The sequence below is a fragment of the Chrysochloris asiatica genome, unplaced genomic scaffold (assembly GCF_000296735.1).
Source record: "Chrysochloris asiatica unplaced genomic scaffold, ChrAsi1.0 scaffold00074, whole genome shotgun sequence".
Classification (NCBI taxonomy): Eukaryota; Metazoa; Chordata; class Mammalia; order Afrosoricida; family Chrysochloridae; genus Chrysochloris; species Chrysochloris asiatica.
In genome coordinates, this window is record NW_006408592.1 from 5,082,945 (window position 1) to 5,097,495 (window position 14,551).

Below are 14,551 nucleotides of genomic sequence, written 5' to 3' on the forward strand. Positions count from 1 at the left end.
TCCAAGGACATGTTCTGCTCCCAGGTATTTCATGTTAGTGCTGAGGTTCCTCTCTGCTTACTTCTTGTCCTTTTATCTCTTGTAAGATAAATGGTGATGAAGGCCAAACCCCAGGGAAACTCCCTTACATCCCTTACATCAGATTAGGGCTATGAACTGAGTAAGGGTGTTACATTATCTTATTAACATAACAAACAATTGAGTCCTCATTAAAATGACCTCATAAAAAGTAGAGAGCAGGATTTATAATACATCACAAATGGAGGATAATTGTGTCAGATTACATCCTGGGGAATGATCAAATCATTTCATAATTCCCAAATAATATCATTACATAACTGCCAAACTACTAAGAATCATGGTCTAGCCAAGTGGACATATATTTTGGGGAGTCACAATTGAATACATGGCAGTGCTCCTGACCTAGGCTATGTTATTTTCAATCTCCTTTGGAAGACCAGTGAAGAATCAATGTATTTGAATTATGATATTGGTGAAGAACATTGAATATACATACCATGAACTGTCAGAAGAATAAATAAATCTGACTTGAAAGAGGTACAGCCAGAATGCTCCTTGGTAACAAGATAGCAAAACTTTGCCTTACCTACTTTGCATATGTTTTCAGGAGAGACCAGTCCCTGGAGAAGGACATCATTCATGACAATGTTGAAGGTCAGCAGGATATGGAGGATTGACACAGTGGCAGCAGCAGTGGGCTCAAGCATAACAACAATTCTGAGGATGACACAGGACCAGGCAGTGTTGCATCACTATGAGTCAAAACTGACTAGACACTAACACCTAAAAACAACAACAACATAGCGTTGCTATGAGTCAGAACTGGTACAGTGGCACCTAACAGCAATCATACCAGTATGCAGAATTGGACATTGTTGATGTTCCCTGTCTGACAAGAAAACAGTTAAAGTAGTAACTTCTCATTCACTACCAAAACCCATTGTCGAGGAAAAGTGAAGAGAGGGAAAAGAATAGGACTACACATTTTAGCATGTGGTGTTGGTGATTGTGGTGGTTATGTGTCATGGAGTCAGTTCTGACTCACAGCAACCCTATATAGGGTTTCTGAGGCTGTGAATCTTTACGGGAGCAGAAAGCCTCATCTTTCTCCTGCCGAGTGGCTGGTCATTTCGAATTGCTGGCCATGAGATTAGCAGCCCAACTCATAACCACTATGCTACCAGAGCTCCTTATATATTTTAACATGTAGATAAAGCGAATCAGTTTTCTCATTCTTTCATGGGCTGTAGCCAAGGCAGTTGAAGTCTGATACCATCTTCAAAACCTTAGCTCTATGTAGGTTACAGAACTAGACAATGTATGTTCAGTTCCGGTTGTAAAGCTTCTCAGGGACTTGCCTTTTTCATCACTCTCTCTATCTGCTGTCCACCTCCTAGGGCAAACCCCTGGAGCAGACACAGAGCCCTGACATCGAAGAGCACTCAGTAGTTATATTACATTGATTTGGACTTAAGAAATATTTAGCTGTGGCTTCTCATTTGATTTTATTTATGAATGATTTTTGTTTTCTTGGAAAACTTTGGTGTTTCTTTTCAGATGTTCTATTTTTCTTTTGTTTTGTTTTTTCATCAAGTTTTTATTGTGACTTGAGTAATGGTTTACTTGGGAAAACATCAGTTTTACACTCATCATTTCATTGCAATGATTACAATCTCCTCCGTGCATCATTATTCAACAATATTTGCTTCTGTTCCCTCTGTTTTTTGGGATGTACACATTTGCTTTTTTTTTTTTTTTTAAGGTTTTTATTGTGAGTTGAGTGAAAGATTACAGTTTCACATTCAACAAATCATATACTTCATTTCATTACAATGATTATGATCCCCTCAACATACCATCAGTTAACAGTATTTCTCTTTATTCATTTTAGCTTTGTTTTTGTTTTGTTATTTTAACACTCAGGCATCTATAATAATTTAAGCCACCAAAGGGCCCATTCTTCCAGCCTGCCTCCTGGTTACCAGCTCTCAGTCCCTCTAATTCGATGAATCTAGAGTCCTCAGCTGCTCCCTTTCTCCATGTCCCCATTTCTGCCTCCATCTCTGGTGTCACTGCTTCTCTGGATAAGATCCTGCATTCCACTTGTGATCTTCTCCCTTGATGGTCCTCTGTTTCTGGTGTAAGCTTACTCCCCCGTTTTTATTACAAAACTGCTACTTTTACACTTGTGACAGTCACAATTAATCATGATAACAATTACTCACTATTGAATCATAAGAATCTTATCCCCATCTCTTTTCACCAGACCCATGTAGACATGATGAAAACTATTCAGTGGGGACCTTATCTTCCCCCACAAACTTTTAAACTATACTCCCTCTTGAAAATGTATAAGCCGGTCACTTCAAGCCTTTATTGCCCCTAATTTTAGGTAGCCAATGTCTAAATTGCCCATCCCTATCTACCCTGTATACAGAGGGATTAGCATTGATACTTGATGTGAAGACTCCTTGGCTCTCTGTCGGTATTTTGAGGCTCTGTTTTCCTTTTAACATAGGCTCCAAATTGGGAGTTAGCAATAACAAGATAAACTCCAGATATTCTTTATTTCATTTTGTCAGCATTCATTCTGGAATTGGACATGAGAAATAGAACAGTCCGGTTTATTTTGGAACAAGATTTAGGGCTGTCTAACCATGCCAGACTGCAAAGCCATTTGAACTGCAGGGTCAGTGGTTCAAATTCATCAGCTGCTCCTCAGAAACCCTATACAGGGTCACTATAGGTTGGAATTGACTCGATAGCACTTTACAACAACAAACCATGTTCAGGTGTGACACTGTAGGATAATGTGCCAGACTGCAAAGCCGTTCGAGCTGCAAGGTCAGTGGTTCAAGCTCTCCAACTGCTCCTCTGAAACCCTATACAGGGTCAGTATGGGTCAGAACCAACTCAACAGCACTTAACAACAACAACCAAGTTCAAGATGACAGGACCATGCAACTGACCAAAGAGAAAAATTTGGCAAACAGTGAGTCCCATCCCATGCAGTCTCTTTATAATGTCACTTGAAGATATTATTCTGTCAGCACCTTTGTCTGCATACATTACATGGCTCTCTCTTTATTATTCTGTTTTCCTTTTTATTTTCAAACTTCCTGTTTACATCAGCAGTCTAGGAAACCCACAGAGGAAAATTCACTGAACAAACTAAAATCCTAGTGAACATGGGTAAACCACAGCTTCCCACTTGGTCAGGCTATGCACAAACACCACCAGATGAACTCACATGCCTTTGCTAACTAAAACTTAAAAAGGAAAATGTAACTTTTTAAGTTAACTGCCAAACATTTGGATAGGGCATGAGAAGCTTGAGGCTGGTGCTAGAACCTTCCACAGCCTCTCAACTCAGGGAAGTTTTTTTTTTTTTTTTTTCCTGATTCTATGCCTTCTGAAAGACCACCATTCTCTGGCTTCCTATTTTCAGGTGAATGGCATTGACCTCCGCGGTGCATCTCACGAGCAGGCTGCAGCCGCATTGAAGGGGGCTGGGCAGACGGTGACTATTATAGCACAATACCAACCTGAAGGTCAGTATGAACCCAAACTTACAATGCTCTGATACGGTTTCTATGTAAATGTGTTCCTACATGTCTGGTTACTTATGATAGTAGAGTTGCCATCAATAGTATTTTTTGTTTTGTTTTGTTTTTCATAATTACCAACAAGCCACCTATAGTAAAAAATAGATGATTGTTGTCCAAGGAAAATGAAGCTTTGCTACCCCTAATTAATCAGCATTTTCTTTAGTTCACTTGTATTCTTACTTGGCACATGCTATTGTTCATCAGTGGATACTATTAAAAACAATTAGTTAAGATTTAAGAAGCAAGGAGGAGACATTTAATCTACAGAAATAGACCATGATCAACAGACTGTATTGTCTCCTGTTGCATGAACATTGTCATTAAAACGAATGTGCCTTTTCTATGTCCTTGCTGTGGATTTCTCCCCTCCCCCCACCCCCTTTTCCACTGCACAGCTCATATTTGGACCTCATCACTGTAAGTTCTGAGCCTTGGTGGCATGTCATAAATTACATTAGTCATGCCTTGCTCTTTGGTTTGTTTAAACATCTGTTGCTGTGATTACACTGAGGCTCAATGAGACAACTAAAATGAAACTTACGATATGGTTGATTTTTTTTGTTGTTAGCGAATCTGTAGATAGATTGTTTTTGGTTAATTAAAATTATAGAAGCTCACTACTCTGTGCTAGAACTTGTACATACAACACAACACCAACAGAATATCATAGATTTCTCTTTAAGAAATGTAATTAATTTTGGAGGGAGGATTCACAGGCTAGCAGAGAAGAGTATTCAACATCTGAGGATGAGGGTATATGCTGCCATTGAGGCAGAGCTTCTGTGCACATGGTATGAAGGGCTCTTTTGACATTTTTTGAGTGATTCTTTCTTAAAGTGAATCACTCTACATTTGTTTTCAAAACTGAGTATTGTATCTTATTTGTGACATCTTAGATGTTAACATTAATGGTAGCTAGTTACACATCTGTACAAGAATAAATAAAACATAATCTGCCCTGTATGTTTTGGTAAATTACTGTCATTTATGCCAGGCTTTAAAATTAGGATTTTCAATTAAGTTATGGAAAATTTAAAGGAAAACAAAATGTTTTCTTCAACTCAGCTAGCCCAAACATGGCTACAAAAAGGAGAAGGAAACTCATGGACAATGGTAACATCAAAGGCACATGCCCTCTCTCCAAACAGTTTTAGGAAGCTTTTCTATGTCTTAATATTAGTAGACATGTCTAATAATAGGATAACTGATTCCAAAAATATCCATAATAAAGCAGAAAATGAGTTCATTTGGTACATTGTTGTTGTTGTTGTTAAGTGCCATCGAGTCGGGTCCGACCCATAGCGACCCTGTACAGGGTTTCCGAGGGTGTAAATCTTTACGGGATTAGAAAGCCTCATCTTTCTCCCGCGGAGCGGCTGGTAGTTTCGAACCGCTGACCTTAAGGTTCGCAGCCCGATTCGTAACCACTACGCTACCAGAGCTCCTTGTGTACATAGTAGGTGGTAAATAAAAAGCATCTGTTTAATGAATGGACATTTCTGCAGAAGAAGACTCTAAAATGTGAATACCTTAAGAACAGAAGATAGTCCTCTGTCTCCAGTGACAAGGGGATCTGACTCATAGCAAGCGCTCAACAGACATTTGTTGAGTTGGGTGTCTACCCCAATAGAGAGTGAAGGAGCTGATGGGGTTGGTTTTAGTGCCATTAGAGATCTCTCTATCTCTAATCAGTTGCCATTAAATTGATTCTGACTCATGGCAACCCCATGTGTATCAGAGTCCAACTGTGCCCCATGATGCCTTCCATGGCTGGTTTTTCAGAAGTAGGGTACCAGGCTCTTCTTCTGAAGGAAGAACTTGAACCTCCAAACTTTCTGTTAACAGCCAAGTGCATTATCTCTTTACACCACCTAGGCACTCCACCCTTCACGTTGATGAATACCAGCATTGCATTTATTCACATGATGAATACCATTTATTCACGACTGAAGGAGTTAATTTGAAATAGTATTTCATCATAATCTTTGTAGCCAAGACTCATTTAATGTGCAAAAAAGAAAGACAACATTTGAGATAGCAGGATTTGATTAACAAATTCTACTCCATATTGTTGATATTGTTGTCGTTTAGTACCATCAAGGTGGTCCCACTTACAGTGACCTCATGTAGGGTTTCTGAGGAACACCTGGTGAGTTTGAATGGCTGACCTTCCAGTTTGCAGTTCAGTGCTTCTTCTACAGCATCACATGGTAACTTTGTCGTGGTAGTCTTCCAGTTATGTGATAGCTGCTTTCCTTAGGTCTTAAACTCCATGCCCTTCACCATCTCCTGAGGCATGACATAAATGTCACTGGCTGTTTATCCATTAGGGAAACATGCCATCTCAAACAATTCTACAGATGATTAGATGGTTAGACCATAGTTTAAATGCTTGGAACTCTTGATGGTGAAGACAGCCATTGAAATAACCTTTAGCCAGAATGGCTTCAAGCTGTAAAGGTTACAATAAATGTAGCCTAGTTCTATCAATATAAATCTTCATTTTTCTAGTGAATCTTTCTTACAGCTTGTTTTCCTTTAAGCAACATACTATGCCATACTTTATCAAGATGCCTGTTCAAAGTATGTCTTATAAATCATACAAATTGATTTTTAAAGTGCTTCCAAAGAAACCTGCAAATAACAACTGCCACAGGCTTCTTTCAAAATGCCAAAGTACAGATTGGATTCACAAAATGACTTCCCTGTTTTAACAGTCTACCTGCATTCTAGTTCCTCACAACTTTAAATCAGTGGGAAATGCAGTCATGGCAACATCAAGCAAACATTTTCTCCCCTTTGCAAATTTTCTGTGTAACCAAACCTTAATTTAATCATTATTTGGATTGGAAAACTGATTAGGTTGTTGTTTTAGTCATCAAGGGGCATTTAAAGAATACAACACCTTTAGGAAATGTTGCCTTTAAAATAATAAGTAAAAAGAAGAGTGTTCCATTGAATTTCATTAGGAAATTCTCTCTAGGTCCTCTTATTTGCACCAGTATTGTGAGCCCTCTAACGCTAAAGTCCATCCAAGAGAAGGTTTCATTTGCATCCCTTTTGGTACAGTCAAGTATCCAGTGTCCAATGAATAACTTTCTCAGTTCTATTTGAATGCTTTTATTGGGAATTTCTTAGATTCCTTGCTTAGTATTACTTGATATCCAAAAATCCTTGCCCACCCCCACCCCCCAATAATATAGTATGGTCTTTGTCGTCAAGGATTTAGGAGAAAATCATTTTCTATATTTATATCAGTTCCTCATGACTTAGGGCCAAATGAATAATAATGGCACTATCTCTAGGAATTCTGGAATGCTAGAGAATGGATATAGACTTGCATGTACTAGAACAGAGCAAGAGGAGTTCACAGAAAAGTGAGAATGGAGCCAAAGCTGTAAAAGGGGTAGAATTTCTCTTCTGAAGTTAAAGGAGAAAAAAGTATCTCACTAAACTCTAAAATGGAGTCCTGGTGTGGCACTGTGGGTTAATGCACTGGACTGTAAGGTCGGTTTGAACCCCAAGGTCAGAGGTTCAAGCCCACCAGTTGCTACTCAAAAACCCTATACCAGGTCACTATGGGTTGGAACTGACTCCACAGCACTTAACACACTGTAATATTGTGAGCTCTATGCACCCAGAGCCCATATCATATTTGATAGATACTGAGAGATCTACCTTGAATATGCCACACATAATTAGTCTTCCTTAAATATTTGCTGACAGAATAAATAAAAACTTATTGTCCCTGATACTTGGGGTTTCACGTAAAGAGAATTAAAAGTTGAAGGACTGCTTCATTTTTACTGCTTACAGTTACTCACTTTCCCTTTCATGTTTACTTCAAAGACAAAGGAAATGCTAAATAATTATGTGTTACAAAATAGAAAGTCATTTCCAGCTGTGGTTTTCATATGTTTTAAAATAATTATTAATTATAAAAATTAAATTAAAATTATTTAGTAAAGCACCAAGTGGAGGAAATTGCCAGTTAATTTATAATTATTGTAATACAGCAATAAAATGTCTTCTTTGGCAAGTTTCTTTCTGTAAAGTAGGCCAAAGTTCTTATATTAAATTCTGCTCACAATGAGCTTGGCCCCAGTAGTCTGAATTACTTTATCCATCATTAGTCTTATTCAGTGTCTATTCTAGGAAGTAGAATTTGAATCAAACTGAAAAGCCATACACAAACAATGTTTCTCTCTGCTGGGATCATTGTGATAAAGTTTACCATGTTTTTATCCAATTCTTATCTCCTGCTTTCTTTGGCCCTAACATGTTTTACATTAATAATAGAAGACAGTGAAGCTATTTTTTTTCTTTCTTTTTTAAGATTGTGCAGGCATCTTAACAAACGGTTAAGTGTTGGACTTCTTACCAACAGGTTGGTAGTTCATGCCCATCCAGAGAAGCCTCAGAATTAAGATCTGGCTCTGGGAGTCCTGGTGTGACAGTGTGGGTTAATGCGCCAGACTGCAAAGCTGTCTGAACTACAAGTCCAGTGATTCAAGCTCACCAGTCGCACCTTGGAAATCCTATACAGGGTTGCTATGGGTTAGAACCAACTCGACAGCACTTAACAATAACAGTTTGCTTCTGACAAGTCCCTGTCTTGACAACCCGGTGGAGCAGCTCTCCTCTGCACACACAGAGTCACTGTGAGTCAGTATGGACTTCAGGACAGCTAGCAATGACACCAATCTGATAGCTCAGAAATAATTCTATTTAAGCACTTGTTGTTATTGGTAAGTGCCTTCAAGTCAGTTCCAACTCATAGAAACCCTATGTAGGGTTTCCTAGGAGCAGCTGGTGAATTTGAATCACTGACCTTGCAGTTCAAACTGACCTTGAGATCCAATGCATTATCCCACAGTACCACTATAAAAATCCTTTTAAAAAAATAAAAAACTAATTTTTTTATTAAAACTCCAATTATCTATAGTAAGGTTTATATTGGAGTCCTGGTGTACTGCTATGTGATAAACACTGGACTGCTACCTGCAGTATCAGTATTCAAATCCACCAGCTGCAACTCAGAAACCCTATTCAGGGTCATTGTGAGTTGGAACTGACTCAATGGCACTTAACAGCAAAGAACAAGGTATATATTACCTATATTCCATCAAAGAAATTACTCTGACACAGGAAACATAATCCATGGACTCTCATACATACATGAAGGGTCTTCAAAGAATTCATAAGGAAATTCCATTATCTTTTAATTCCAATTTTTCATGAACTTTTGAAGCCCTCTCATACATACAGGAGTCTTGTTTGGCACTGTAGGATAAGCACTTGACTGCAAGGTTGGTTTGAATAGCAAGGTTCTTGATAAACTGCGGGGAGACCGGCTCTCTACGGGGGTCATGGGACAAGAGAGAGGATATGCGGAATCGGTGGTGAAGAAGAAATGAATACAATTGAGAGTCTTTTCAGCTTGCTGGGCTGTCTAGCCTTTTTCACTGCTCCTCTTGCTACTGCTGTCCTTTTCTGTTCTCTTTGCTCTCTCTCTGCTATCTTCTCCTGCTGCAGCCCAGCAAGTCTTTATTTTTATACTTAAAACTACACAATACAAAATGAATTAACACTTTGATCTTTTCTTGAATTATTACACAGTTAATCACAACATTCTTGCACCTGGTCATTAGACAACTTTAACAAAAATATTTCTGTGATGTTCAAACTGACTTTCATCTCTTTCCTTAGCATGTGATAAACGGTTTCTTCTTGTTTCCACTTAAAGATTAAGTCAAACCTTAAACAAATCATTACTACTTATCAGGCTACTGGTTACACTTTCTTAGTAACATAAGTTTCTACTAATCATTAATGCTTGCACTACCTCATTATTTCTACTGACTAATTATCAACTTTCTATTCTACATAATGTATTATTATTTTCATAATAAAGGTATAACTAACATCTACTTATTTATTTTTCTAAAGTATTCATTAAATTGCTTGGAAGTTATGTGGCATAAAGCCCAAACTGGCTAATTGCTACAGGAAGTATAGATTATTAAATCAAAACTATCTTTCACTTAAGATCATTATTTTTTGCTTGTTTACGCAGGTGTCTGTATGTAGGGGTTTGTGAATTCTAGCTAGTGACTGATTGTGGTGAGGTCTAGGGGGGTAGATCAGCTTGACTCTAATATGCTCTTTGCTTTTGTGGCCTCACAAATGCAGTTACTTAGGTTTTCTATGAAAAGGAGTGATTTACACAATTTCTCTTTGTATTCAATCCACCAAGGCTGAAAGCAATTGTTGACAAGCTAGTTTTTCCTAAGGTTTGTAGAATTCATAGTGAAAGGCTGTGAATATGGACATATTATTTATTTTTATAAGTAAATTTAGGATTACTCTAAAGAGAAGGTAGAAAACAACTTCTGAAAAGCATCTGTCTTGCAAGACGATTCTTATTTGCTGGAACTGTGTCAAGCAGCAAATTGAAGCTGTTCTCTACTCTCAATGGCTCTCAACAGTAAACTCATAAGCCACTCCTTAGAAACCCTATACAGGATTGCTGTGGGTTAGAACTGACTCAACAGTACTCAACAGCAGCCACAACGTACGTATATACACTCCTTTCTTTGCCCTTCCCAGTCATCTTCATCATTGCTTTCAGGATTATCTTTCTAAAAGGTATGCAGAAAATCCTTGCCCTCCTCCACCCCCCTACCCCAATAATATACTATGGTCTTTGTCTTCAAGGATTTAGGAGAAAACCATTTTCAATATTTACATCAGGATGCCTGTGTACAAACCCTTTTCTTCACAATATGCTTCTTAGCCTACCTCTCTGCATCCCTTCCCAACCCATATCACCATATCTTTTCATTCTCCCAGGCTGTATATTTAGAGGGGTTTCCTAACTATCATGTTTTTGTAACTTAGCACATGTGACTTCCTCTACCTGAAATTCCCACCTTCCTTTTCCACTTGAAGAGTGATTTCATTCTCCTGGGAAACCATCTTTCATCTGCTCAGGCAATGTTGATTGGTTCTTTCTCTGAGCTTGTGAGACCTGAATTCAGACTTCTGGTGCTACTTATCCTGGTCTGCATGTTTCTTCCCTGAGTGTGCTCTTAGTGAGGAAAGACTCTTCTATAATTTATTTGATCTCTGTGTTATCTTTCTGAGTATGAATGTGAAAATGCTTTTCCCCCAAATTATTGAATAGATTATGTTAGAAATCTAACATAATATATTCAATTTGTTGACACATATAAGTATTAGGTACTCAGTAAATATTTGCTAATTGAATATTGGATGAGTGTTCTAAATAGTAGATGCAGAGATGGTAAATGAGTCCTTTTGGTGTTCATGTGGTTTTGAGATGACCCTTTTTTTTTTTTTTCTAATCTTCAATTTTAATTTTTTTTGGAATTATTATTTTTTTAATGCTTTATTGTGAATTATATGATAGTTTACATGGGAGGACATTAGCTTCACATTGATCCTGTCATATACTGTTTCCTTGCCATGGTTAAAATCCCCTCCATGCATCGTCACCCAACCAAAGGGTATACCCCGCAAGCCTGCCTCTCTTTGTGGTCAGCACACAGACCCTCTTCCTCTCCGGGTCCAAAGTCCTCAGCTGTTCCATTTCCCCATGTCATCCTCTCTGCCTTTATCCCTGGCATCACTGTTTCTCTGGGTAGGGTCCCATTCGCCACTGTTCTCCTTTGATGGTCCCAGGGACCTCTGCTCCTAGACTGCAAAGTTAATCACTCCCCTCCCTTTGCCACAAAATGTCTACCTTTACATTTCTAGCCCTTACAATCAGTCCTGATAACAATTATTCACTATTGTATCGCAAGAGATCTATCCCTATCTCCTTTCATCAGCCCCTACTATACAGAATGGATACTACTCAGTGGTATTCTACCTTACTCCACGCCCTCTGGATCTAGGTTCCCTCTTGAAAGCTTGTAAAGCAGTCACTTGTTGCCTCTGTAGCCCCCCCATTCTGGGTAACCAATGTCCAAGTTGCCCATCCCTGTCTTCTCCGTGTGCGGAGGGGGTGGGAATGATCCTCGCTATGAAGATTTATTCCCTCTTTTGAGCTACTGCTTCCATAGGTGTATGTCAAGTTCATGAAATTGTATCAGATTATTCTTGTTTTTCCTTCTTCTTTCTTCTTCTGGTTGAGCTCTGATCATCCAGTCATTGAAGCCAGGTCAAGTGAGTATTATCTGCAAGTGTGGTGTACTTATGTATGTGCCCTCTCTTCTTATCAGCTGGACGCTTCACTCTCCACTCTAGTCCTCTGTGGCTGTGTTGCTGACTCTGAGTCCAGGAGTCCCCTGGTCTTGCCACACTGCTGGTCAACCAGGTCTCCATCCGGATTCACGGGAGTCTATTAAGTGTTGTAGGGCTCAGCTCACAGCTTCATTACTGCTTTTCCCTCACTTCCCTTTATCAGTGACGAATGTGGTCACCAATCAGGGCGTGTATTCCCCTTGAGTCTTAGTCTTAGAAGGGGGTTTGCCCTGAGGAGGTCCCAACCACTTGCCCTGATGTCTCCTGGGTGAGCCACTTGTTTGTTCTTGTAATAATCAGTCAGTCTGCCTATAATGTTTTGTATTTTTCCTGTCAGTCTTTCTTTCAAGAAGTATCTTCTGTTCTTCTGGCTGCTCCAGGCAGGTCTGCTTGTTGTGTCAAGTGGAAATTTCCCATCAGAAGATTCTGGATGCTGTTCAGGATTCCACCTATGGTCTTGTGTAATGTGGAGGCTCGGCAGGAAGCCTTCTTTACTGGGCATGTTGTAGCCCCATTTTAGATATTCCAATCAGTTATAGGCAGAAGACAGACTTACAAGCTTTCTATGGTGGTATTTCTGGCTATTCCTTTCTCTTCCCCTCCAGTGTCTATTTTATAGTGGTACACCAGGGAAACCAAGATTCAAAAGACAGCCAAGCATCTTAACATTATTTCCCCCCTTTTCTCCATTCAAACCATGTCTCAATCTCTGTATCCCAGAGCCCTGTTGTTCCAGGGTTGTGCATATATCATTATCTACCTCTGTCCCACTTCAGCTTCACATTCATCCTATTGTATTTCATTTCATTGCAATGAATACAGTCCCCGCCATGCATCATCAAATGACCAAAGGATACACCCCACAGGCCCACTCCCCACCCCAGGTTGTCAGAAAACAGCTCCTCTCCCTCCCTGAGTCCCGTGTCCTCAGCCACTCCATCTGTCCACGCTATCATCTCTGTCTCCACCCCTGGCCTCACTGCCTCTCTGGGTAGGCTGCTCTTCTTGCTTGATGGTCCCAGGGACCTCCACTCCTGGGCAGCAAAATCAATCAATCTCCTCCTTTTGCTGAGGAAAAAAAAAAAAAAATCTGCCTTCACATTCTGACCCTCACAGTCAGTCCTGATGGCAGATATTCACTGTTGTACTACAAGAGTCTTATCCCCATTTCCTTTCCTCAGCCTGGTCCCAACAGTTTGAAAATCATTCAGTGGAGGTTCTGCCTATCCCTGCCCCGTCTGGAACTAGGCTCTCTCTTAAAAGCTTGTAAGCCAGTCATTTCTTGTCTTTATAGCCCTCCCCCCACCCCATTTTGGGTCTGGGTAGTTTCCATCCCATCCCCTGAAGGTATTCCAGTCAGTTATAGGCTGAAGACAGGCTTACATGTTTTCTGTTGTGATATTTGTGGCTATCCCCCTACCCCCACCCCTCAAGTGTCTATTTCACAATGGTAGGCAAGGGAGACCAAGATTCAAAAGACAGCCAAGCATCCTAACATTATTCCCCTCTTTTCCCCCTTTCAAGTCATGCCTCAATCCCTGTATCCTGAAGCCCTGTTATTCCAAGGTTGTGCATACATCGTCATATACCTCTGTTCCACCTAGCCCATGCGAACCTGCCCAACCGCTCTCCCGTCCGCCTTGTTCTTCTTTTACCCCTCCCCCTTCTTATGTATTGCCAGCCCCCCTCCCCAGCTCCCAGTCTCTTGTATCTATTCCCTACCATGTGTTCTTTCTTTCCCTCTCTCCCTCCCTACCTCTCATCCCATACATACCAGTGATCGGCACTTATATATATAGATTTTTTTTCCCCCTTTTGGGTGGGTTCTTTTTCTTAGCCTTTTTTTTTCTTAGTCTTTTACAATAATGGTCTTATGCAGTATTTCTCCTTTTGTGACTGACTAATTTCACTCAGCATAGTGTCTTCAAGGTTCATTCATATTACATGATGGCTTGCAGCTTCCTTGTTATTCTTCAAGGTAGCGTAGTATTCCGTTGTGTGCATGTACCACAATTTGTTTATCCATTCTTCAATTGATGGGCATTTTGGTTGTCTTCATTTTTTTGCTATTGTAAACAGTGCTGCTATGAACATTGGTATGCATATATCTACTCATGTTGTGTCTTGTGTTTCTTATGGGTAAATACCAAGTAGGGGAATTGCTGGGTCATAAGGTATTTCTATTTCCAGCTTCTGAGGAAGCACCATATTGCTTTCCAGAGTGGTTGGACTATTTTGCAATCTCACCGGCAATGTAGGAGGATGGGTCCCAGTCTTTCCGCATCCTTGCCAGCATTTATTGTCCTCTGCATTTCATTGTTGTTTTGATTTGCATTTATCTGATGGCTAGTGATCGTGAACATTTCTTCATATGTTTGTTGGCTGCCCGGATCTCCTCCTTGGTGAAGTGTCTGTTCATGTCCTGTGCCCATTTCTTAATTGGGTTATTTGTCTTTTTCTTGTAGAGGTGTTGTAGTTTCCTATGTATTTTAGAAATGAGTCTCTTGTCTGATGTGTTATTGCAAAGATTTTTTCCCATTCTGTGGATTCCCTTTTTACTCTTTTGGTGAAGTCTTTTGATGTACATAAGTTTTTAATTTTTAGTATGTCCTACTCATCTATTTTGTCTATTTTTGTTTGTGTACTTTTCAAAA

At 39.7% G+C, this 14,551-nt stretch overlaps 1 protein-coding gene across 1 annotated transcript in view; it reads left to right on the forward strand.

The window, feature by feature from the left end:
* DLG2 (discs, large homolog 2 (Drosophila)) overlaps positions 1-14,551 on the forward strand; it is a 1,151,973-nt gene that overhangs the window by 744,674 nt on the left and 392,748 nt on the right. The window contains exon 13 of the mRNA XM_006864974.1: positions 3,470-3,572. Coding sequence (XP_006865036.1) covers positions 3,470-3,572 — 103 coding nt within the window. The remainder of the gene's footprint in view (positions 1-3,469; positions 3,573-14,551) is intronic.